This window comes from Balaenoptera musculus, chromosome 5 (genome assembly GCF_009873245.2).
Source record: "Balaenoptera musculus isolate JJ_BM4_2016_0621 chromosome 5, mBalMus1.pri.v3, whole genome shotgun sequence".
NCBI classification, from domain to species: Eukaryota; Metazoa; Chordata; class Mammalia; order Artiodactyla; family Balaenopteridae; genus Balaenoptera; species Balaenoptera musculus.
Window position 1 is genome coordinate 63,815,225 of NC_045789.1, and position 26,385 is coordinate 63,841,609.

The 26,385-nt window shown below is 40.0% G+C and overlaps 1 protein-coding gene and 1 pseudogene across 1 annotated transcript; one reads left to right on the forward strand and one right to left on the reverse strand.

Moving 5' to 3' along the window:
* Nucleotides 1-796: 796 nt before the first annotated feature.
* Nucleotides 797-26,010, reverse strand: LOC118895580 (RE1-silencing transcription factor-like). The gene is given in 6 exon segments (XM_036852889.1): nucleotides 797-5,454; nucleotides 5,456-5,583; nucleotides 5,585-6,468; nucleotides 12,122-12,205; nucleotides 17,414-18,317; nucleotides 25,846-26,010. Coding segments are annotated over 5 exon segments (2,961 nt in total). The 5' UTR covers nucleotides 18,309-18,317; nucleotides 25,846-26,010; the 3' UTR covers nucleotides 797-4,484.
* On the forward strand, nucleotides 18,699-19,968 carry LOC118895581 (annotated as a pseudogene).
* Nucleotides 26,011-26,385: the final 375 nt, after the last annotated feature.

Below are 26,385 nucleotides of genomic sequence, written 5' to 3' on the forward strand. Positions count from 1 at the left end.
CAATAAAACAAATGCTTGGAAACTCATTTTGCTTTGTTCCTGATAAGGACTCTTGCAAGAGGGGGAAGCAAGAGGGGGAAGAGAGTGAAATCACACTCATCGGTTCAACAAGAAATATCTATTCTTTCCTGAAAGCTTCCAGGTCACTTGCTGCATCAGGACAGAATGCAATCCGGTTGTTTTGATGCTTTACATCGCTTTCCCTTTTCCCTAAAGTCCATAAAAACACCTAAGCCTTCAACATACAGCACCACTGTTTATGTGAACTAACAAAGGAAAGAGAACCTTACTAGAATGTGGCTTATCACTTTTTCATGGGTTTCATACTCTTCTCAGACTTCCACTGAATACAGTAAAATCCTTAAAATAGTGCCCGGGCTTTCAGTGAACATTCAATGTAACTCATTTTATTTTCTCTTCAGTGCATCTTTTTTCAATTATGAGTCAAAATTTACTAATACCAGGCCTGCAACTGAGAAGGGACATGTATATCAAAACTGTTAAAGGGACCTGTAGTTGGGAAGGAATTACTATGTAAAATCTCCTATAAATTGTCTGCAGGTTGTTTTTTCCCAACCTTCACCTCTGCCTCCCAAATAGCAAATTATAGAAAGACAGGCTTTAGACTACTACCCACTGGGATTGTTAACTCAAACAAAAACATCTGCCACAACCTTTCTACCTACCATGGGTTATCTGGGGTAAAAGATTTTGAAAATTAATACACTTGCAATTCCAGCCAAATAAACTGACTTCCTTGATACTTGATGTACCAATAATAAACAAAGGCATAAAATGCTTTTTAAAACTTTATTTCAACATAACTATACTTACAGAAATACACTCATATTGGTTATTAGAACGCAATTTAACTTATCCTACACAATTTGGACCAAAAAACTTGGTACATGGTTTGCTTTAAAAAAGAAAGAAAAAGCATTTGCAATCTGGTTTATTTTTCCATCTATTAAAAATGTATATAAAAGATCCACCATCAAATGCTGCTAAAGCAAACAGCATGAACCTTGAGAAATTAAACTTTGGTTTGTCTCTGAAAAATAACACGTATTGCACTGTAAAAGTTTATAAAATTGGTGCAACAAAACACTGTTGTAATGTTTCAATGCCAGTTCACAAAGTTCGATAACTAATGGATGTTGATGAGGGTGGGGAGAGCCTATGTGTACGTGTGAAAATATAAAAGCTATCCAATCTAGTTAATATTGCATGTAGATCACAAGTTTACTCAAATCAAGATTCAGATAATTTCTTAAATCTGAATTAACACTACTAGTCCAGTTCATCTGCTGAGGTCAACAAGGAAACTGCGCAGTAGCTGTTTTTCTGATTTGTGCAAAAAAGAAAATGAAGTTTCTTCCCCCAGGTTTTCAGTCTAGAACTGAAACTACAGGAAAGGTATTCCTTCCACTGTCAACATTCATGGGGTGATAGGCGATGACTCAAGCTTAAATCTGAATTAGCACTCAGATGAGAAATAGTTCCCAAAGTTAAAGACCACATGACTTTAGAGGTGACTCTAGAGGGACTCTAAAGTCATGACAAAGATAAAATGGCCCTTCTTGGGAGACCAGAGTAAAACACCCAGCCATAGTTGTAAGGAACCTTAACAAAAAATGCAGCCCTTTGTGAATGACACCTCAATTTAACTTTAAAAAAGAAAAAAAGGCAGCCCCATAGAAGCAGCTCTGAAAAGAGGAAGAAAACATAACTTAAAATACCTTGAAAACCAATGTGAATATAGGTTCAGAAGATAGTTAAAAGAGATATATTTTTATAAGACTACCAAGGATTAGGCTTATAACATATTCTAATATTTCAACTTTTGCTCTAGTACTAAACATCAATCTACAAATAACATGTTCACTTTTCATTCCTTTATCAAAAGGGAAAATTCTAGCTTCAATCCTATCCAGTGGAGGGTATACTGAGAAAACAAAAAGATTCAAACAGTTCCATGCAAATATCACATTTTTCAAATGGAAGAACTCCCAACTAGACCAGAAGTTCTTATTACTAATGCACTTTTCATTGAAACAATTTTTAATAAGAACAAATACATGGCATTAAGGTTCAGAACCTAATATAGGCCTGACAATCAAGTCCTTGTTTTCTGGAAGAAAGGCCTCAAGTCCACTCAATTTCCAGTAACAATGTTTTCACAGATCACTTTCATAATAAGGAGTTTTAATTTCCTTCATACTTTTGTTTTTGGCATTCTAGTCTTAAAATCTAGATTAGAAAATTAGTCCAATTCCCCAGAAGTCAGATTTTTTCTTTTGAAGTATCAAAGAATGCACAAAACCTCTTCCCAAAACTGATTCCCAATCTGTAATTTGTACTTAACATGAATCTTTTCATATATACTGTAAAAGGTAACTTATACAAAATGTACCCATGAATATTAAAAAATATTTGTTAGACAGATTTAACTAGCCTTATAATTTAAGTTTTAAAACATAAATATTTGCAGCTTGATCTTCCATTGACAATGATTGTCGGAGCTTAGAATTCAACATCATTTACAAATCCCCAACGTGCACACAAAACACACACCAGTAACACAACTTACTCCTCATGTCTTGAGAGAATCTTCTGCTTCTTTAAATCTTTGGCCTCCCAGTCAATTCCAAGTTCAAATGTCTTTTAACTTGGACTTCACTCTCAGAATTTTAACAAGTTTTCCACCCATACTTCAATACTTTTTCTAATCTTTCCTGTTGCATTGCCAAACTCTGAAACCTGCCTCAGAGATCATCAGACAAAAGAAAATCAATGAAATATAAAGTGGTTATTTCAGAATAGAACATGGGAGAACTGGAATTGTTCAAGGTTCCCTATGGGGATCATACTTTATTGGGACTACAATGAATAACTGCTGTCAACAAGAAAAATCCTTTACTGGATTCTTTCATATTCTTTGGTGACTGGCCAAAGAACCTACCAACAAAGTTTGGAAGTACATACTCTTCCATACAAAGTGCCCCACAGGAACACGAGAATAGCTGCAGCTCATCTGAGTCCTCGCCTGTAGAAAAAGGCAGTCACAGGAACAGCTAGGACACCCACTAGTTGGTGGAGATCCCTGAGAAAGTGTGATTTTTTTAATCTGGACTGAACTTAACTTTCACCAGCCTTTTTCACTGTATTCACAGGAAGTAGCAGCTGGTCTACCAGCACTCATACTACCTTTCTCATCATAGGTTTTCTGTATAATCGCTATGGCTTTGGAATCTCACAAACTGATATTCTGTATAACTTGAAGGAGTAATTATGCCTCCTAATTCCAGATTTGCAGTTTCCAAATAAAAACTACAGTTCTTTATTCAGCGGAGTAGACATAAAAACACCAACCATCTATGAAAGAGGTTTTCCTCTAAGATACGATTTAACACCGTACATTTAGGAAGTAGATGTACTAAGACAGGCCAAAAGTTTACTTATGGTTGGTATTTGAGATAAAAATCCATTCAGTATAGACCTAGTGGCTTATTTATTGTAAAGTTCAAACTGAGAGCTATGAATTCACTATACGCATTTAAAATAAATAACTTATATGAAATGCAGATTCTGGCATAGATATGAATATCAAAATCAATGAATTTAACCTGCATGTTTCATTTGCTCAGAAATTTGCACACACTAATATTCTGCAAAAAAGACAATTGCAGCAAAGGAAAAAAGAAAACTGCCCTTTTGCAAACAAGATTAAAAGCATCCCTCCAAAGAGGAAAAAATAAAATGCAAATATATGTATAAAGTGTTACTGTTCAACAAAAATGCTAGTTCTAGAAAAAAATGTAACTGCATAGATTAAAAAAAAAAAACAACAATGTGCAACATCTTAAGCTATTAAAGCACCAAAATAAAAAAACACACCAAAATCAATGTTTTTATGACGATTAACATATACACAAATAAGAAATATGTATTGATCAAAATTCAGGAAGTAAATACCTTGGCTGATACACTGTCCATTGTTGGCAGAACTTCTCTTCAATTTAAATGTCTCTTTTCATCTCTAAAACAATTTTAAAGTGCTAACTTTATATAAAGCAGGCAAATTCTTCAAGTAATTTGCTATTTAAGTATGCCAATTTTTACAGAGCTAAACAAGGAACTAAGAATAAACTAAAGTGAAACAGGAATAGACATGGGGAAAAAACTTGCAAGTTATAGCTGAACAAATCAATAGAATGCTCTAATACCACCTTGGCCCTCTTGGCTCAATTAAAAGCAAAAGCTAACAGATTTAGCTGGTTTATTACACTAACTCCCTCGGATTTGCTAAAATTTGTACATCATTAGGTACATGGAATCCTAAGGAAAAGAATGCCACTTAAAAATCAAGATTGGATACTAATTAAAGCAATTTTTTAAAAACAAAAGGTTGTCTACTACTACAAATGAATACAAAATGTCATAGACCTTACAAACTAAGAACTGAAGCCTTGCCCAAAGTTTAATTACTCCTGCCCTTGAGCTGCCTCCTCAAGGAAGTATACATTAACCAAATGGCGATTGAGGTGTTTGCTGTAATCTTTTTCCTTTCTAAAAGAACGATCACAGAAGATACAAACAAAATCTCCCTGGGCCACTTTGACTGCCAAGGCTTCCTTTCCATTTTTTCTACTAGTCTCTTGTGGAACTGGCCGAGCCCCATTCAATCCAGAATCATCACTATCCTCTGACATGTTGTCACTTAGGTCACTTCCATCATGACTGTGGATGCCTTCATCTTCATCCATTTCCTGAGACTCATTTACTGCCACGGTGACGGGAGGTGATGCCACAGTAGCTGTGGACACTGCTTCACATTTTTCTAGCGGTAGAGGAAGAAGTGGTGGTGAAGTTGGTTCTTCAACTGCCGAGTCTCTGCCGGGGGGATTCTCTGTTTTCTTCTCATCAGTGTCCCTCTTCATTTCACAAAGCATAGTGTCAGCCTGATGTTTACCATCTAAAGTTTCACCCTCTGGCGTATTCAAGTTTTGTTCAGAGGATGAAATATTGGCAGATGCCTTGGTAACAGCAGCAAGACCAGCTAGACTCTGATCTGCCTCTTCTGCTTCCACTTTTTGAAGAGGAGCTTCTTTATGTCCTTCGCCTGCAGGGACTAATTTTTGGTCTTCTGACTCTTCCTCTTTTAGGTTTTCCTTTGGCAGAGGTGGTGATGGTGGTAAGAGATCCTGTGCACCTGCACTTTCCTTTAGAAGCTGCCTGTCTTTAACAGGCACTAAGCCAACTTCAATAAGGACTTGCTCCTTCTGCGCCATTTCACTCTGCATGTTGGGCTCTTCCTTCCCATTATCTTTCTGAGGAGACCTTTTGGGCATTGGCTCCATGGGGGGAGGAGGCTCCACATGAACAGGCCCCTTCTGAACAACCTCGACCTCAGCGTGCCCCACGGCGGGGAGAGGAGGAGGAGGAGGAGGGGATGGGGGGGGGAGGAGGAGGAGGAGGAGGAGGAGGGGGCGGCAGCTCCGTCTGAGCAACCTCGACCTCAGCATGCCCCACGGGGGGGAGAGGAGGAGGAGGAGGAGGAGGAGGAGATGGGGGGGGCAGCGGGAGGCGGCTCCGTCTGAACAGGTCCCACCTCAGCGGACTCCACGGGAGGAGGAGGCTCTATCTGAGCAGGCCTCCTCTGAGCAGGCTTGCTGCTTTTTTTACATGGTTTACTTCTCAGAGTTTTCTTCTTTGCACTGTTTTTCATGCAAATACTTTGCTTTTTATTCTCCTCTACTTTGCTGTCACCCTTTGGCACTTCCTGACTATTTCTGGATTTACTTTCTGCCTTCTTTTTCTTTTTTGTCACAGGTTCCTCATCATTAACAGGTTCTTGTAAGGAACGGGCTTCAGCTTCTGTCTTCCTTTTGCTTTTCTTGCTTTTACAGCTTTTTTCTGAATTATTTCCTGGGTGCACATCCATTTCTTTAGCTTCCATTGCCGATTTGCGAGTTCTGGTAGTCACTTGGCTTGAGGCATTACTACAAGGCTTTTTCTCTTTTGAAATATTATCTTTTTTCTCCACTTTGACAGACCTCTCGTTTTTCTTCCCAGTCACATCCCCCTTCATTTTTGTCTGCTCTGTTTCTGTTTTCTCATTGGTGATTTTGTTATCAGGCAAGTCAGCCTCTCGCTTTTTGGTTTTCTTTAGTTTCACTTTTGAGACATCCATGGTCTTATTAGGACAAGTAGGATGCTTAGATTTGAAATGATACTGCAGATTACACTTCTTGGAAGCTGCGTAATCACATACAGGGCAGTTGAACTGCCGTGGATTAACATGTAGCTCCACGTGTTTTTTGAAGTTACTTCTATCTGCTGTTTTGTAGTCACAGTGTGGGCAGTTAAGAGGTTTAGGCCCATTGTGAACCTGTCTTGCATGACGGGTTACTTCATGTTGATTAGAAGCCACATAACTGCACTGGTCACACTTAAATGGCTTCTCACCTGAAGGTAAACAAGAGATGTTGCAGAAGGCATATATTAAGAAATGAATTCAAGATTTACTCAAGCATACTTATAAGGAACTGGATATATGTAAAAAAACAAACAAACAAAAAACCACCAAAACTATTTCTTGAAGACTTTATCATGCAAATTACATTTACCATATTTATTTGTATATCCTTCCTCTATCCCTTGACATTGATTCTAATAACAAATGGGAGAATAATTATCTCAGTTAATCACCATCTTCTAAAAAGTTCATCAAGCTAGGGCTCTCAAGCACTAATAAAGGACACAGATTCATCAAGAAATACACAATTACTGGAAAAGTGACTTGGGCTCTTGATGTTAATTTTGGGGCAAGGGCACTCAAAGAGATAAGATAATTTTAAAGTTTTTATGTTTAGTTAAAACAAATGTATAATGGAGTAGAACATAAAAATCCCATACATTTCAGATAAACCTTGAGGCTTCAAAAGAAATACTACACACTCTAGGCTACACTCCCAGACCTTCCGTGTGAAAGTTTTAAAAGAATGCTTTGGCTTCAGGGAGCAAAAGGATTTTTCTTTAAATTTAACCCTTTTGTGCATCGTGGCAACAGCTGAGTCAAGTTTCACTTAGCAAACTTTTTCACTGCTGGAGTTTCTAGTCTACAGCAAAAATATAACAAGTCAGAAATCTTTTCTTGATTTTCTCCCACCTTCTTCTAAAGAATGGGCAAAGAAACTAGGTAAATGAAAAGGGGCATACAAATATATATGGTATATAAAATTAGCAAAGAAAGTAATAATCACAGGTACATACAAGACCAGAAGCCCACCCCCAACCCCCAAATTAAAGGCATTAAGATTAACTCATTCTTCCTGAATACATACCTATCTAGATCACACTCTAGCAAATATTACCAAATGGTATCCATACCCCACTGGTCCAATGGAATGCATAGCAGAAAAATGGAAATTGACATTTATGAAAATTCATCTCTCAAACATTCTCAAATTCACATCAAATCTTATTTAATTTTTTTCATAAAGCAAAACTATTCAGACATGAAGTAAAACCATATAGACGGTAAGCTTTACATGATTAAAAAATGTCTGATGACAAAATACTCGATCACAAAAACAAAAACTTATCCGCATATGTCAGATTGTAAACGTAGCTAACTGGACAACTCTTCCCCACATTAGTCCACTAACAGATTCATAAATGGAGGTTTCTAACAACATGCTGCATTAGTCTATACCTGGCCCTATCCTGTCCTCTCCATTGAATGACTTCAAAGGAGACAAACATTTACTTAACATATATAGACACAGAATGGGGAAAAGATGCGTGACATAACAGTTAAGAATTTGTTCTACAGTAAGAATACCTGGGGGGATCAAATATGGGCTCTGCAAATTACTGTGAAGTCTTGAGCAAGGTACTGAAAACTCCCTAAGGCTCAGTTTCCTCATCTGTAAAATACTCTTAAGTGTTGTGAACTATAAATAATCTAATCCACATAGACCTCTTAGCAAAGGACAGATAGCCAAGCAGTCAATACACATTACCTGTAATGCATCACTTTTGGAATGGCTGGTAAGTTTTAGAATGGGTAAACAAAAGGGAAGATTTCATGTGTTTATCCTGCCTTACCATATAAACCCTACCTCTCAGTAAACAAAGAGCTGATGAATGGAGCTGATCTCTTTAGGAAAATATTTGTGCTCATAAAATAATTAAAATGAAAATGGTCATTTTTAAGTCCTAATGAATGAGGGTATTTACACAGCCAGCATCAAGCAAGGTGCAAACCTCCATCTGTGAAATGCTCAGGGAATGGGAGTTCGTAGGACTCTGTTTAAACAGTGATGGCATCATTTAGTTGCTTCATTCACCCTACCCACATTTTTGTTTTGTTGCCGTTAACCTCTTTCTTGTATTGAAAGATCTATTCATCAAGTTTAGTTTATTAATACCTAGCTCAATGAAAATTCTTTTGCCCTGTACCAACAGTAATATCTACCTGTTTTTGATCTTTATAAATATGTCAGATGTCTATTTTATTCTTCCTAAATTAATTTATAGAGATAAGGGAAATTCAAAAAGGGAGTTTTACAAGCTTTACACATTCTTATCAAGAAGAGCCCAGAAAGAGTAACAAGGGAACTTTTAATTAAAGAGTAATAGGGGGATATTACTCAGCAATAAACACAAAGTTCTGATAATGCAGCATGGAATGAATCTCAAAAATATTTTACAGAAGGATGTTATATTTAAGTCAGAGTATCAGTTGAGGGGAGACTATGGGAGTATTGACTAGAAAGGGTAAGGAGAGAACTTTTCTGAGGGCGGTAAAACATTTCATGTCTTCACCTAGATGGTAGTCAAACAAGAGAAAACATACATAAGGTCACTGACCTGTATACCTAAGATGTGTGCATTTTCATGTGTATCAATTAAACCTTAATAAAATACTATTTTTAAAATTATTCTAAAATTCACAAAAAGACTCTCAAACCATAACATGTTTCAAATACTTGGTGAAAGGAAAATAATTTTTGCTGAAAAAAATATTTTTCCGTCTTAAAGAGTAGTTGATGGAGGTGGAACTTGCCAAGTTGTTAGTTTCCTTTAACAAACATCCATTACACTCATAATGGGAAAATATTCAAAATGAACTCCTATGCTGGCAGGACAGGAGAACTATCCAGTGTGATACCTACAAAAACATCATAAACTGGATGTATTTCCTCCAGGATGAAATGGTAGCATATCCACTCAGAATAGGAAATGGAGAGCTGTGGATTATGTCAGGATCTCTAGACTACCCAAGTGAGGATACTTCAAAAACCATTAGTTACAAACACCAATAAAACACAGAATAACACCAGATTAGGTTAGTGTGTCTGTATATTTCACCAAACCAATACTCTGATCCCTTCTTACTTTGGCCTCAGAAGACCTACCCTAATGGAAGTGCTCCAAGGAAATAACCAATGTGGTTTTGCTTTATAAACCAATTTGTCATTTTAGCTAAAATGTACCAATTCAGCAGAGCCTAGTCTCTTCCAGAAATAAGAGACTGAGCATACACTTCTCTTCCCTAAAATACATTCACATGAACAAGGAAGTGAATGCCCAAGGTGACCTATAAAGATCAGACTCAAGACCACAGAGAAAGCATCCAAGATATTCACGCCATGCAACCCAGTCAGAAAGACTACCTATCCAATTTGACCACACTTAGCCTCACTTAATTTGCAAGTGTTATTATCAGCAACTTCTAAGAGAAGTACTAAAACATAGGATCGGCTGGAAATAATTCAGCACACTCATACACAAAACAAACTAACCATGTTTGTTCCCGGTTTGTGACTCACAAATTGTTGGCATACAGAAAAAGACAATGGCTCTGCTCTCTCCATACTCTGTGCTATGCTGTAGCTTCTTGAGCCATTTGCTGAGCCATAATATTTTTTAAACACTGCTGATGACTGAAAATGAGGGTGGGGGAGTTGAGGCCAAATCCGAGCTCTTCTAAATTGCAAGAATGACAATTAACCTTAGGTAAAACACTTATCTTCTCTAAGCCAGTGTCCTAATCTATAAACTGGGATTTAAGTATTCTAGAGGTACTAAGATTATAGATAACAAATTCCAATTTTTCAGTACCCAGCATGCATACAATGAATAGTAACTGCTACTCATTATTTTAACACTTTTTAAATACTTGCTGTACTATAACAGCAACTACTAAAAATCACCTTTAAAATATAGCAGACAAAAGATAACAGTAACCAATGCAAAATCATTCAGGCAATCATTATTGTCTGGTGTAAAACACCATAGATAAAAATTTATACAGTGACAAAAGTATTATCGATTCAATGAAAAAAATACAAGTGTGTTGTCACTCTGATCCAGTGACACTAGTATTAGGTCAACCAGATATGACTTCAAGTGAGGCACATTATTAACTACAATTCAAGCATTTAGATTTAATTTCCAGTGTACAAGTTATACAAGGCACAGGGACAGAGGAAAAACTAAATGATACTATGAGAAAGCAAGTTTACACAAATCCAGAAGAGGGGACATTCCAGAGGAAAAAGGGCCATATTTCTCCAAGGCCTTAGTTTCCCCATTTGTAAAATGGTGACAATAACAGAACTTACTCATCATGAGACAGTTATGAAAACGGAAATGATCCAACTCATGAAAAGCTCTTAAATATTTTATTTAAGGGCTAGAGCACAAGTATCAGTAGGATATGATGGCCTACCCTCAATAAAGCAACCATATTACCCACAGAAAATGAAACCAGGAAGCACCCAAAAGTAATACTAAAAACAGGTTTCTGGTTAAGTGACTCAATAGTTTAGAAGATTGAGAAGGAACATTCAAAGTATAAAACTTGACAAGAGTGTAAGGTCAAGTTGAGCCAGTGAGCATGCTGTGAGCCCTCAGAGCTGCTCAAATTAGAATTCATACTATAATCAAGTCTTACTCAATCACTGACTTAAAACAGCAATATCCAATAGAAATAAAATGCAAGCAACATAGGTAACTTTAAATTGTCTAGCAGTCACATTACAAAAGTAAAAAAGAAAGAGGTAACATTAACTTTACTACTTACTTAACCCAATATATTCAGTATCATGCCAACGTGTAATATTAAAAAATAGATATTTTACATAATTTTCTTCATACTGTTTAAATTCAGGTGTGGCTAGTGGCTATCCAATTAGACAGCACAAACTGTTAACCTAAGGTAATTGCTAACTGTTAACTTAAGGGAGTTGGGTCTACATACACTTTGGTAAACAGCAAGATTTTAGCATACCTCCTCCACAGGGGTATATATTCTAAATTTAGGAAGAGAGTACTCTGATCAGATGTGACTGCTCACCCAGGGTCAGTGTGGCCAAAATGAAATAATTATCCATTCAAGACCACTATGCTTTTTAACTTTGCCATCTACCTACGTATTTTGATAATGGGGACCAGTTCTGGTGGTGATCATGATAATTTCAGTCACTAGAGGGGATATAAATCTCCCACTTGTTATAGCCCTGCATTTTATCTATTATAGGTTAATAAAATGGGATCCTGGACTATTTATCATTCTTTAAAGTTTGACTTTTATAAATCAGTCCTCAGATGCCCTACCAACTGTCAAGAGAATAAAGCCAAATTTCAGGACCTGAGCAGGTAGCTAAGAAGGAACCCCTGGAACCTGGCAACCACACACTATGAAACTTGGTGTTATACTCTGTTGGGGATGCGGAGGGAGAGTCGGGAAGGAGTATAAGAAGGCAGAGGTTGTTCAAAAAGGATAAACCAGCCTTGGTCTATGATAGCAGTTCAACTTTTATTACATCATGGAACTTGATGAAGGTTTGATGAAAATTAAGGACACTCCTCCCAGAAAAAGTACACACATACTTTTATATTTAGTTTTGGACATTCCACCTACAGACTCCCTGGTTAGGAATCTCCATTTAAATACAGCTCCACACTAGTAGACCACGAATTTTTAATTCTAATTTCAAAATTATATCATAAATGAACTATAAATAAGGACCCAGTTCCAAGTCTAGAAAAACTTTCTTATAATGGTAGTTTACCAAAGATGATAGAAACGTTCCCATTTCTTACCAACCTGAATGAGTACGCATATGTCTGGTTAAATGAGTCTTCTGAGAACTTGAGTAAGGACAAAGTTCACATTTATATGGACGTTCTCCTACAAAAATATAATGATTAGTGTTCAAATATGATAAAATAATGCAATTACAATTCTCACTAACAATATACACATCATTCAGTACTGAGCATTTTTTAACAAGGATTTCTTTTTTCCTGTCCCTGGCAAAATGATCAATTTTTATCATGTATTAGAAAGATTATTCAGAATACACCTAACTACATTATTTTAGCTTTGCTGACAAAAAATACCATTGGCTTTCTGAATTCTCACAGCCCTTTTAATTTTCACGGTAATGCTACATGTTATTACATTAAATATTAAGAAATGAAAAAGTATCTTAGATCAGGTATAAAATTAGAATTATCCTTTTAAAAAAAATCCACAACATTGTAGATCAACAATACTTCAATAAAATTAAAAAAAAAATCTACCCAAATTTTCTGATGCTATGACTTAGGTAACTTTTTTGATCCTTATAAATGATAAATCTACCATTTGAAATTGTTAGCTTAAAGCAATAACATTTTTGAGTGGGGAAGCTGTTGTTTTAAGCTAAAAATTTCAAGTGGTAGATAGAACTTTTATAAAATAGGTCAGTGTTAAAACAAATTATAATCATAAGGCCACAGGGACTGAGAGCAACTGAAGATGAGAGGCCAGTGATTTACTAAAGAATTTAAGACTCAAAGGCAGGAAGTGTGTATTTTTTGGAAACACGTTGTCAACCACAAAACATATCAAAAAACCAGCTTGCTAATTTGTTTTCATATACTCTTTAGCCACAAGGTAATAATTATGACCTCAGGCAAGCTTCCTCATCTGTAATAGTACCTTCACTTCCTAGAATTGTGAGAATTTAAATCAAGATAATATATCCAGAGCATTTAACGCGGTGCCTGGCACATAAAGGCCTCAATAACCATCAGTTATTATTTTGTCTACACTATAAGTTACAGTAATAGATGTGTCTAAAAAAATGGGATAAGGAAAAGACAAGTACAAAAAAAAAAGAAAGAAAAAAGAGAATGTGTTGATGATGGGACTTCCCTGGTGGCGCAGTGGTTAAGAATCTGCCTGCCAACGCAGGGGACACGGGTTCAAGCCCTGGTCTGGGAAGATCCCACATGCTGCAGAGCAACAAAGCCCGTGCGCCACAACTACTGAGCCTGCGCTCTAGAGCCTGCGAGCCACAGCTACTGAAGCCCGTGTGCCTAGAGCCCCTGCTCCGCAACAAAAGAAGCCACTGCAATGAGAAGCCCGCATTCATTGCAACTAGAGAAAGATAGCGAGCAGCAACAAAGAACCAACACAACCATAAATAAATAAATAAACAAACAGAATGCGTTGATGACTGTGAAATGTGTTCCTAGTAACTATTCAGCTGTTATTAGCCAGTAGCTATAGATTAGCTGTAAATACATTATAGCAACAAAATGCCTACTTCGACCTGGAAGAATTTTAAAACAGCTTAAAAAACGTTGAATGTATTTCCGTAAAGAAGATACATACAGACTTCCCTGGTGGCACAGTGGTTAAGAATCCGCCTGCCAATGCAGGGGACACGGGTTCAATCCCTGGTCCGGGAAGATCTCACGTGCCGCAGAGCAACTAAGCCCCTGTACCACAATTACTGAGCCTGTGCTCTACAGCCCGTGCGCCACAACTACTGAAGCCCGTGCACCCTAGAGCCTGCATGCCACAACTACTGAGCCCACATGCTGCAACTACTGAAGCCCAGGTGCCTAGAGACTGTGCTCCACAAGAGAAGCCACCGCAATGAGAAGCCTGCGCGCTGCAACAGAGTAGCCCCCGCTCACCGCAACTAGAGAAAGCCCATGTGCAGCAACAAAGACCCAATGCAGCCAATAAATAAATAAATAAGTTAATGGAAGAAAAATTTAATACCCTTACAGATTAACATGAACAATCCACTAAGGATAATTTACTTTTAAATTCTTCATAACAAAATAGATTGCTTCTATCTGTGCAACTCACCAAAAAAGGCATAAATACTCTAGAAACACTAGTAATTTTTCAGACATACATATAGGCAAAAATGTCATTTTTTTTTAAATGTCATCTTTTAAAGTAGAATTTGTGTACTCCAATAAAAATTAATTAAAAAAAAAAGTAGAATTTGTGAACTGGTTAAATATCGAGACCACAAAATGAAAAATCTTTTGACTGAAGACTGAAATGAAAATCCTCAGCCCCCTAACATGATAACTACCTACAGAAATGAGATTCGGAACTTTGAATCTTAGTTGTATGTGACCCTGAGCACATCACTTTAGGCTTTCAGTAAACACTTACCCTGTTTTCCTCAGTAAATTGTTCTGAAGATTAGCAGAGAGTAGAAGAAAGCACCTAACACTGAGCCCTCAATACAGGAACATAAGACACCCACTAAGTGAACTTGAAACGCAGGCTACCTAAGTGAGAAATAAGAAACAAGCGATTCCTGTTGATGATCATTTCTTATCTCTGCTCTTCAGCACTAGATGAATTTTTCCATAAATACAACTTCAGAACCATGCGTTTAATACCACTGATACTCTCAGAATTTACATAATCAAAATACTATCCTTCTGTTTATACACCAACCGTTTTGAAATTTTTTTCTTTTAAAAAACCACAAACTAGGTAATACCGGAGGGAAAAGCTTTTAAAAAGTATTAAGACAGGGACTTCCCTGGTGGTCCAGTGGTTAAGAATCCACCTCCCGGGCTTCCCTGGTGGCGCAGTGGTTGAGAATCTGCCTGCCAATGCAGGGGACACGGGTTTGAGCCCTAGTCTGGGAAGATCCCACATGCCGCAGAGCAACTGGGCCCGTGAGCCACAACTACTGAGCCTGCGCGTCTGGAGCCTGTGCTCCGCAACAAGAGAGGCCACGATAGTGAGAGGCCCGTGCACCGCAATGAAGACTGGCCCCCGCTCACCGCAACTAGAGAAAGCCCTCGCACAGAAACAAAGACCCAACACAGCTAAAATTAAATAAATAAATTAAAAAAAAAAAAAAAAAAAAAGAATCCACCTTCCAATGCAGGGGACATGGGTTCGACCCCTGGTCCAGGAACTAAGATCCCACATACCACAGGGCAACTGAGCCTGAGCTCCACCAACTAATGAGCCCGTGTACCACAACTGCAGAGCCCACGTGCTCTGGAGCCCCTGCACCACAACTAGACAGAAGCCCACGCACGGCAACGAAAGATCCCACGTGCCGCAACTAAGACCTGACGCAGCCAAAAATAAGATAAATAAATAAATAATTTTTAAAAAAAATGTATTAAGTCCAAATAAGTTTAACACTAAAATGTGAAATGAGATATGTACAACCAATGTTAGCTATGTAAGTCATAACCTTATTGTGGAAATATCAACTTTAATGTGGAGAAAAAGTTAAGTAATGAATGATGAAGTATATAAAATACAGCTATTAAAATTAGTCACCTGGACTGTAATTAAGTGAAAATAAACCACTATAAGAAAAAAAATTAAATGGCAAAAAGTAGAGATCCTACTTAAAAAAAAAAGTATACATAAAAAATTGGAAATATACAACAAAACTGAAATTTTTCCAGTTCTCTCCATTTTCCTTTTTTTTCTTAATTCTAAAAATGTCTTAAATCAACTAATTTAGACTTACTGTTGAAAACATTTTTAGATTTGGGGGATAATTTTTAAATTGTTCAGTGACTCAACAATTTTGAAAGTATCAAAATATAACTGACACCAAAAAAATCAAAATTTAATAAGACAAAGACACTAGTCATATTCTTTTTTTTAATACTTTTTAAAAATATATTTATTTATTTATTCAGTTGGCTGCGCTGGGTCTTAGTTGCAGCATGCGGGAATCTTTTAGTTGCAGCATGCGGGATCCAGTTCCCTGACAAGGGATCGAACCCAGGCCCCCTGCATTGGGAGCACAGAGTCTTAACCACTGGACCACCAGGGAAGTCCCAACAATGGTAATACTCTTTATGTTGACTTGCATGGTGGCTATGAGTATATATATTTGTAAAACTTCATCATTGTCAATAATACCTCAATTTTAAAAAGTTCATAAAGGTGTACACATAAAAGTCATGCACTTTTACCATATGTCACAGTTACTACCTGAAAGCTCTACAGATTATGGCCAATTCTAAATTAGGCCCCAAGGTTTTCAGAAAACTGTGAAAGGACATAAAGTACTTACGGCTAAAGAATATATGGTATCTGGGATTTGTTTTATGATATTGCAGGTGAGGTTAGTTTAGTCTAACAGTTTGTTTAATTAAAACTGTTAAGTGATTAATGGTGTAGGATTCCCAAGTAACTCTCATTTCCTATGCCATGTAATTGTGAAGTGTTTGTACTTTTTTACTTTTGAAATAAAATGGTTTCGAAGCCTGGAGACAATCAATCACAGGTTACAACAAATTCCAAAGAGACTGCAAATTCTTTTACATAACTAGATTTTACAGCTTTAAATTACACAGGAACCATCAACTAGAGCTTAGGAAGCTTGCTACACATGGTCTTTCTTGTAATGGAATTTCATCTGCAAGTTTTCTTGTTTATGTCTACCACTTAAGCAAAGCAACATCAATTCCTCTCCTCAGTATGACTCACTTCAGCATGGGGTTCAGTCCTGCAGAGTGACAACTACTCAAAAAGGGATCTGATGCAAACAGCATTCCACAGCCCCTTTTCACTTCTGATGCAAAGAGTAGAGTACTAGGTTACCCTATCCATTTTGTTCAGTCCAGCAATCAGTCCTCAAAGGTACCAATTCGTATCAGGAAAATGTTCACATAACTATCAGTAGTTACACTGTTTTTAAAAAATGAGACCCCTTAATTACAAAGATTTGAAAGTCAATTTAAAAGTGAATAATTAAGGGGTGTTGGAGAGAAATGGGGAGCAACCACTGAGAGGGGTTTCCTTTTGGGGTGAAGATGTCCTAAAATTGACTGTGTTGTTGGCTGCACAAGTCTGTGAACGCACTAAAACCTATGCATTCTAACTTTCAATGGATGAATTGTGTGGGAGTGGAGTACATCTCAATAAAGCTGTTATTGAAAAAAATGAATTGCCAAATGTGACAAAATATTAATAACTGTTGAGTATAGGTGATGGGGACCCATGGGTGCAGCGGGGCATTCTCTTTACTTCTGAGATGTTTGAAATTTTTCATTTTTAAAGTGTTTCATTTGGGGGGTAGAGTACACTTATAAATGAGAAAGGTCCTCTTACCTGTATGAGTTCGAACATGCTGAACATAATTGTTTTTTCTGTCTGAAAAATAGTTGCATTTTCCACATGTGTATACTTTCCTTGGAAAATGGTTTCTCAAGTGTTTCCTCCAGTGATATTCGCTTACTGTGGTGTACGTGCAAATGATGCACTTGTAGACTCGCTCATTGTCCCCGGCTCGGGTGTGGTGTTTCAGGTGAGCAGTATAGTGATCATAGCGATTGGTATTGTAGCCACAGCGGTCACAGCGAATGGGGCCCTTGGAGAAATCTCCCTCTTCCCCCGTGGAAGAGCCGCATTCCCTGGCTTTGGCTTGCTTCTCTGCACTTTCTTCCACAAAAAATTTCTTGGCACTATGAACTCGGATGTGATGCACAAACTGTTCTTCAGATTCTGCTTCATACTGGCATGGTTTACAGCGAAAGGGCTTGGTCTTCAAGTTCTTGCATTTGTCCTCTGCTACAGGTGTTTCCCGAGGAAGATCTTTATTTGCGCTGTACGGTTCTGAGGCAGCTGACACCTCAAACACAGGCCGTGGTTGGACAACACTGAGTTCCAAACTCTCCAGTTCCATGTTTTCCAGCCCACTGGGCTCGCCTTTTACCTCAGGAGACTCCTCGAGTCCTTCTCCATCACTATCTGAAAAGTTGTTATCCCCAACAGGCATCAATTCTGCCATCTGTCTTTCTTCACCAACCAGGTAATCACAGCAGCCGCCGTTTACTTCCCCAGTTAAGGCCACATTTGCCAACATGATGAGCTGAGGCGCAGCCAGTTCAGCTCTGGACAGATCAGGCAAGTCATACATGTCGTTAGGCAAGGCCATGCCCATGGTGCCACTGCCGGTGAACAGACCTCCTCCTCCGGAAGACTGCCCCATTACCTGGGTGGCCATAACGGTGTTCTGCATTCAAAACAAAACAAATAACACGAAAGCACCAGTTTAAACACAACTTTTACTGTTCTAAAACCACAACATCACTGTAATTCTTCGTAACTTAAAAAAATACATTTTCCCATATAATCTTTAAACTCAATCAGCCTCATTAACTACTGAAAATAAGCCTTTACAATATTTTGTAATTCCAAATTCTCTTTACTGCAGTCATCAAAAAAATTTCTACGACCCCCTACAAAAAATTCTATCAAGTGTTTGACACAACTCATCCATCTACTAGGTCTACCACTAGTGTGCCTTCCCTCAAGCACTTTTAATTTCTCTGGTAGAAAAATATAAGTAACTTTCATTTTTAGTGTTAATTAAAATTATATTTTATATTCCATACATGAATTCCATACATAAATTCCAAACATGCTGTCCTCCCATCTCCTGCTTCAACAGCTTACTGGTCTGAATCAGAAAGGGGAAAAATTCAAAAGCCAACTGTGCACTTATATAGTACAGTCTGGAAAGTAGAAGCCTGTAATTATTGGCCAATGGATTAAATCTCATATGAACTCAACTACCTCCAAAAGAATAAACTACAGTTGACCGTTGAACAAGGGGCTAGGGGCACTAACTCCCTGGTGTAGTTTATCTTAAAATCTGAGTATAACTTTTGACTCCACAAAAACTTAACTACCAACAGCCTACTGTTGACCAGAAGTTTACCAATAACATAAAGAGTAGAGTAACACATACTTTGCATGTTACACATATTATATACTGTATTCTTACAATTAAGTGAGCTGAGAAAAGAAAATGTTATTAAGAAAATCATAAGAGGGGCCAGGCTGGACCGGGCTGGGCTGAGCGGGAACGGGAGACTCAACCCCAGCACCCATGACTGTGATTTTCCAGGTGATGCCCGTGATTCTTGATGCCTTCATTTATCCAACACCTTCCGAGGCCTGGTCCTGGGATGCAGCCTGGCAATAATCAGCTCAGTCTCTCCCTTTGAGGGCTGACAGCCTAGCAGCGATACATCATCCTGATAAGCCTGCAACTCACCAAAGTTGTGACAAAGTAGCTTGCAGAATAGGGAGCTAGTCCTGGGGTTCTGGGCCCGCTGAATCCTGCTGATCTATGAAATGCAGTTAACACATCAGCTGGACCTACTTCCCAAACACAGGGTGACCCTTCTGTTATTTAATGATGTAAAAAATGCTTGAGAATAAAGGCCATGGAAGGTGACACTGATGGCTCGTTAATAAACCCTACAGTGACTGTCGATCCATTTCAGATACTTGTGGCAGCAAACAAAGCAGTTCACCTCTACAAACTGGGAAAAATGAAGACAAGAACTCTATCTACTGAAACTATTTTCAATCCTTCCCCAAATAACAATACTTCAGAGGCCTTGAAAAAATTTGGTACCTCGGCAAATGACACATCAATTCTAACTGCTTATATTGAAGAGGGAGAAAAACAAATAAACCAAGGAGACCTAATATCTCCAATAGAAGGTCAAAAGTTTCTTTGAAAAATCTCCCAGAAATAACACATATTACAGAAGTCAAAAAGATATATAAACTATCTTCACAAGAAGAAAGTATTGGGACATTATTGGATGGTATCATTTGTAGAATGTCAACAAAAGATGTTTTGTGAAATGGGGACTTCCTTAGCGGTCCAGTGGTTAGGACTCCGCGCTTCCAATGGCGGGGTGCAGAGGCACGTGGGTTCAATCCCTGCTCGAGGAACTGAGATCCCACATGCTGTGCAGTGTGGCCAAAATATAAATTGGAAAAAAAAAAAAGATGTTTTGTGAAATGACAGAAATATTAAAAATTTTCAGCACTTAAAAAAAGAAAATCATAAGTGAAAATATATTTAAAGTACTGTATTTATTGATACCATAAGTTTGTGTACAACATGTGTATAAGACATCCATCTTGTCTTATACGATACAAAATACTGTTGATGTTAAACATATTACTAACGCTAGACATCAAAAATGAAAATATGAAAAAGAAATTCATACTTATTTACAGGTATAACATTTATGCATTGACAACAAAGAAGCAGCAATATGATTGCTTTATGGTAACCTAATATGATCAACACGATTGCATCCCGGTAGTCTAGTGTACATGTAAATGAATCTTTATAGAAATTTTATGGCATATAGTATTACAGTTATATTCATCATACAGCATTGGAAATGTCACATTTTTTTTTAAAAAGCCATTTACCTGAGATTACAGGCTGATACAGTTTGACCAAGTAGGAGAGAGAAAGGCATACTGTATGGTACTATAATTTTTGAAAGCAAAGTTATAAAACAGTAGGAAAACTAACACATAATTAATTTTATATTAAATATCAGTGACCTTATACCAATGTAAGGATAGGCTATCCACTTCAATACAGGTGCTGCACACCATGTTCTACACAATGAACCTGTAGGCGATAAAGATGATGACACAATAACGTCTCAGGGTTCTTGCCATAAAGTTACTAGATTTTCACAAGACACTCACACACAATAGATAAGTTCATTAACTGTACAGTATGATGATTATTTACTATTCATTAACTGGAAGTGGATCATCACAAAGGTCTTCATCCTACTAGTCTTCATTCACACTGAGGAGGCTGAGAGGAGGAAGAGGAGGGGGTTGGCCTTGCTGTCTAAGGGGTGGAAGAAGTGAAGGAGATGAAGGGTAAGGCAGGAGAGCCAGGCACACTCATGTAACTTGATGGAAATACATCCTAATTTTTGTCTGACTTTTTTTGCTTTTTTTATTTCTCCCAAAATGTTTCTATGTGGTACCAATCCTTCCACGCTTTGCTTTAGTTTTAGTGCCCGTATCACAGAAGGTCCATGCTGTGAAAGGAGTCAAAAACAGTCTTGAATAATCAGAACCCTGCTGCCAGATTGTCAATTTGTTTCTGACACTGCTTCTTCTGCATCTTATTCCTCATCATCTGGCGCTGGTTCGAAAGCACTCATCTCCATCAAGTCATCTTAATTCCTCTGATGTGTTTATTAGCTCTTGAATTTCTCCAAGATCCCTATCTTGAAACCCTTCACCCTCCACCTTTTTTTTTTTTCTTTTTGCCATATCCAGAATCTCATGATTTCCTTGATTGGCTCTGTTGTAAATCCTGTAAGTCATGCACAACATCTGGACACAGTTTTCTCCAGCAGGAATTTACTGTTTGGGGCTTGACGGTCTTCACAGCTTTTCCTATAACAACAGCCAACTTCAATCATGTAATCCTTCCAGACTTTCATGATGTTCTATCAGGGTTCCCCTTCCACAGCACTGACAATCTTTCCAATCTTTCCATAGACTACCACGTGTAATGAGCTTTAAAGACTCTCTAATCTAGAGGCTGAATTAGAGACAGTTCTGTCTGGGGGAAAGTAGACCACTTCAACACCATTAATGTTGAACTCATGGGGTTCTGGGTGGCCAGGGGTATTGTCCAAATCAAAACTACTTTAAAAGGCAGTCCCTTACTGGCAATGTATTTCCTGACTTTAGAGACAAAGTATCAATGGAATCAATGCAGAAAAAGGGTTCTCACTGTCCAGGCCTTCTTGTTGTACAACCAAAAGACTGGCAGCTGGGGACTTCCCTGGTGGCACAGTGGTTAAGAATCCGCCTGCCAATACAGGGGACACGGGTTCGATCCCTGGTCCGGGAAGATCCCACATGCCGCAGAGCAACTAAGCCCGTGCGCCACAACTACTGAGCCTGCAATCTAGAGCCCGCGCACCGCAACGAAAAGTAGCCCCCACTCACTGTAACTAGAGAAAGCCCACACGCAGCAACGAAGACCCAACGCAATCAAAATATATATAAAATAAATAAATTAAAAAAAAAAAAAAGACTGGTGGCTGGTGTTTATCCTTTCCCTTCAAGGCTTGGGGGTTAGCAGCTTTATTTAAGGGCGGTCCTAATCCTAAACCCCACTGCATTTCCACAAAACAGAAGAGTTAGCCTATGCCTTCCTGCCTTGAATCCTGGTGCTCATTTCTCTTCCTAATAAATGTCCTCTGTCTCATCTTTTTCCATAATAGGGCACTTTTGTCTGCATTAAAAACCTTGAGAGACTTGTGGTTGCCAAGGGGGAGGGGGCGTTGGGAGAGGGATAGAGTGGGAAGTTGGGGTTAGCAGATGTAAGCTATTATATATAGAATGGATAAACAAAGTACTACTGTATAGCACAAAGAACTACATTCAATATCCTACAATAAACCATAAAAAAGAATATTAAAAAAAGAATTTATATATATGTATAACTGAATCACTTTGCTGTACAGCAGAAATTAATACAACATTGTAAATCAACTATACTTCAATTAAAAAGTCATTGAGAAAAAGAATAGCAATCTGAACAGGTTTTTTTTTTTTTAACTGAAGTAGAGTTGATTTACAATGTTGTGATCAACGACTTTCTTTTAATATTTATTTATTTATTTATTTATTTGGTTGCGCCAGGTCTTAGTTTCAGCTCTCCAGCTCCCTAGTTGTGGCATACAAACTCTTAGTTGCGGCATTCATGTGGGATCTAGTTCCCTGACCAGGGATCGAACCTGGGCCCCCTGTACTGATCTTATCCACTGTGCCACCAGTGGATTGGGAAGTCTGGATCAATGATTTTCTTACCAGTGTCTGGGAACTTGTCTGCTGCGTCTTGATTGGCAGACACTACTTCTGTTATCATGACATGTTTTAAGCTAAGTCTCTTCCTAAAATTATCAAACCAACCTTTGCTGGCATAAAATTCTCCAGCTTTAGATCTTTTACCTTCCTTTTGCTTTAAGTCATCATATAATGACTTTGCTTTTTCTCAAATCACATTTAGAGTCCATAGGTATGCCTTACTTATAGCAATCCTGCACCAACGTAAAAACTGAATTTTTAATTCGAGATAAAAAGGTATTTCCCAAAACATGCAAGGTTTTCAGGCCTGCTGGCATAGCTGCAGTGATGACCTCACAAATTTCCTTTTTTTTTTAACCACTGGTCCTTAGGGTCAATTCATTTATCTTGAAATGGTGGGCAACCTCAAGTGCAGATATCAATCTACCCCAGTACACATCAAACAATTCAACTTTTTCTTTTACTCTGCTTCTGGGGAGCACTTCCAGCATCACAAGTGGCACTATGGGGTCCATGATGTTATTCAAGGTTTCTGGTATTGCACTAAACAGGATGAAAAATATGCGAGAACCGTGAGTGGTGACTTTTTATTGCCACACAATTTACTGGAGAGACTGCTCACATGGAGATGATTACCTCACCTGGCATTTTAAGCAGATACTTGCAACACTTGAGCTCACCAAAATTAATAAGAGGTGGCCACAAAAAAATTATTACATTAGTACAGTATGACTACAGTTAATTTTAAGCAATTATGATTTAATAATGAATCTTCATGTTTGCATTTCTGTGAATGGCACTCATATGTGGTTGGTTATGAGTTTGTGTGCGTAAGTCTTGATAAATTTTAACCTTTTATTAGATTTTTGTTATTTTATGGCAGTAAATGATATAAGACTACTATCTACATATATTTTACATATTAATAACATGTGTTTCCTAATTTTTTTATATTAATAGGCTACATGGTTCATCTGTTAATTTTTTCAAAATACTGCAAATCTTCAAAAAATTTACAATGTTTCTTGAAAAGAATCCACGTATAAGTGGAACCGCAGAGTTCAATCATGTATTGTTCAAGGATCAACTATATTATTAAATGTACCACTTAGTTTCTTTCCCTTTCTTTCTCTTTTTTGTGATGACGACCTGTTAAAAAGTAAAAAAAAAAAAAAAATTACGGACCTTTTCTCCTGTGAAAAGAGAAGTTTGGTGTATTTAAGAGATCACAAATGAAAGTAAAGAAACCTTCAAATCCCCATATAAAATAGCCGATCAAGTCATCTCCGCAATCAGCAACTTTCTTGCATTGCGCTTGACTTGGCTCACTTGCCTAGAGGAGCCATTACAAGATCACCTTGAAAACTTGTTGGTCTTTTTATAAACCGTCTTCACACTTTACTTTCCAATCTAAAAGGTGTAATTCTCAAATTAGGTGTTCTCCTGCAAATTAGAAAAAGCAAAATAGGTGGCAAAGGCTAAAAAAAAAATGTTAAACCCAAAATGCAAAAAGTAATCCGTCTCACCCAAGTGCATAAACACAAACCGGTTGAGTCATAGGTACCAACAAAAGTTGGAATCAAATGCCATCACACAAAGCAAACGCTGTCCAAGGGTTTAACATAACAGCCCAGACTACTCGGTAATTTCTAATTCTTCCCAAACCCTAACTACCATCCACAAAGGGATTTTAACGTTGGTCGGGAAGACTGTCCAAGCATAGTCCGAAAGCCCAACGTGCTGCGCGAATTCCTACGTGCTGCTGCCACCAGCGCCTGCCTCGGCGGCGGCATTCCTAACTGAAATAGGCATTCGGCCATTTTCTCAAAATACGTACCAAACACAAAGCAGCTCTTTGCAAACTCGGGAGCTCTCGCTTCCTCTCGGCTCGGCCCGCTCACTGCACCACTGACACACCAGTTGCCGCCACACTCGTCCTGAACCTTTCCCTGGGCTCCCCAACACTAAAGACTGCAAGACGGGCAAACTCGGGGTGCCGCTGGGCCAGGCCAAGTCTTCCCCAGGCCAGGTTGCCCCCTCCTGGCCCGCGCGCCCGAGTCCGGGAAGAGGGAGGAAAGTTACCGCGTCGCCGCCGTCCCGGCTGCTCGCCGGCCCCAGGCTCGCCCTCCGCAGGGGGCCGAGGAGCCGCCGCGAGCGCCCTCCCGAGGCGCCGGGCCCCGAGCGCCGGAGGGGGCCCCCCGCGCCCCGGAAGTTTGCGGGTTCACTCCCCCACGGCGCCCCGCGGGACGCGCGCCCCGGCCCCGCCGACGGCGGCGGCTAGGTGGCCCCGCGCAGAGGGCCCCGGCGGCGGGGCGGCCCGAGCGCAGAAATCGCTGTCCAGCCCCATTGGCAGAACCGCCCGAGCCCCAGGCTGACTCAACCCTCCCGGCCGCACTCAACGGCGCCTTCCGGCGAAAGGGAGAGGCCGCAGAGGGAGGGGGCGGGAGGACCGCCGGCAGGCCAGGAGCTGCGGCGAGACCTGGAGCAGGAGGAGCACGAGAGGAAGTTTCAGAACTAGGGCCCCAAGCAGCTCCGCTCCTGGCCTCCCGACAAGACTCCCAGGGACGCCCGGGCCCGCGCGGAGGCGGCGGCCCGGCCTCAACTGGGGAGGGGGTCCCGGCGCCGCGCTGCTCCCCACCAATGCCCCCGGCCCAGCCCCCGGACCGCGACGGTGTAACCCGATCCCGCTCAGCCGCCAGTCCCCGCCCGACGCGGCCGCCACCGCCGGAGCCACAGTATCTGCAAATCAGCCCTGGACAGCGCCTCGCTCCGCGTCCTTCCGCGCCCTCCCCCTCCCGCGGTCACCGCCGCCACGACCGCCCGGCCGGCCCGCCGCCCCCACCCGACCGTCTCCCAGACCGCGCCACGCTTACCGGCCTTCCTGGGCGAGGAGGGGCGACGACCCGCGTCGCCGCTCCTTCTCGGACTACTTTTCTTTGTTGCTGGAGTTTCGGGGGAGGGGAGGGAGAGGGCGGAAAAGTTGGACGCTGGGGCAGTCGAGGCCCACGAAGACCCAGGAGAGGGGCTGCAGAGAGTGTTCAGGCCTCCGCCTCTCGCCCTGCCATCCCGGCCGCCGCCGCCGCCGCCGCCTGGGGCCCCGGGCCTCGGCGGCGCTTGCTCTGCTCCTGCGCCGTGAGCTCTCGGGAGCCGCACATTCCAACACAGGAGGCTGCGCCGCGCACCCGGCCCGCGCCGCCGCCGCCGCCGCCACTCCCGGGACACGCCCCCTCCGCCGCCCGCGCGCGCCCGCGGGACACGCCCCCTCCACCGCCCCCGCGCGTGGCCGTCTGGCGCGCCCCGCCCCTGGATGAAGGAGGTTGCTCTGGGCCCCGGCGGTGCTGGGGGCGCGCCAAGAGGTGGCGGTCCCTAATCTCCCCAGAGCCCCAACTCTGACCCTTAGGTCTAAAGAGAAG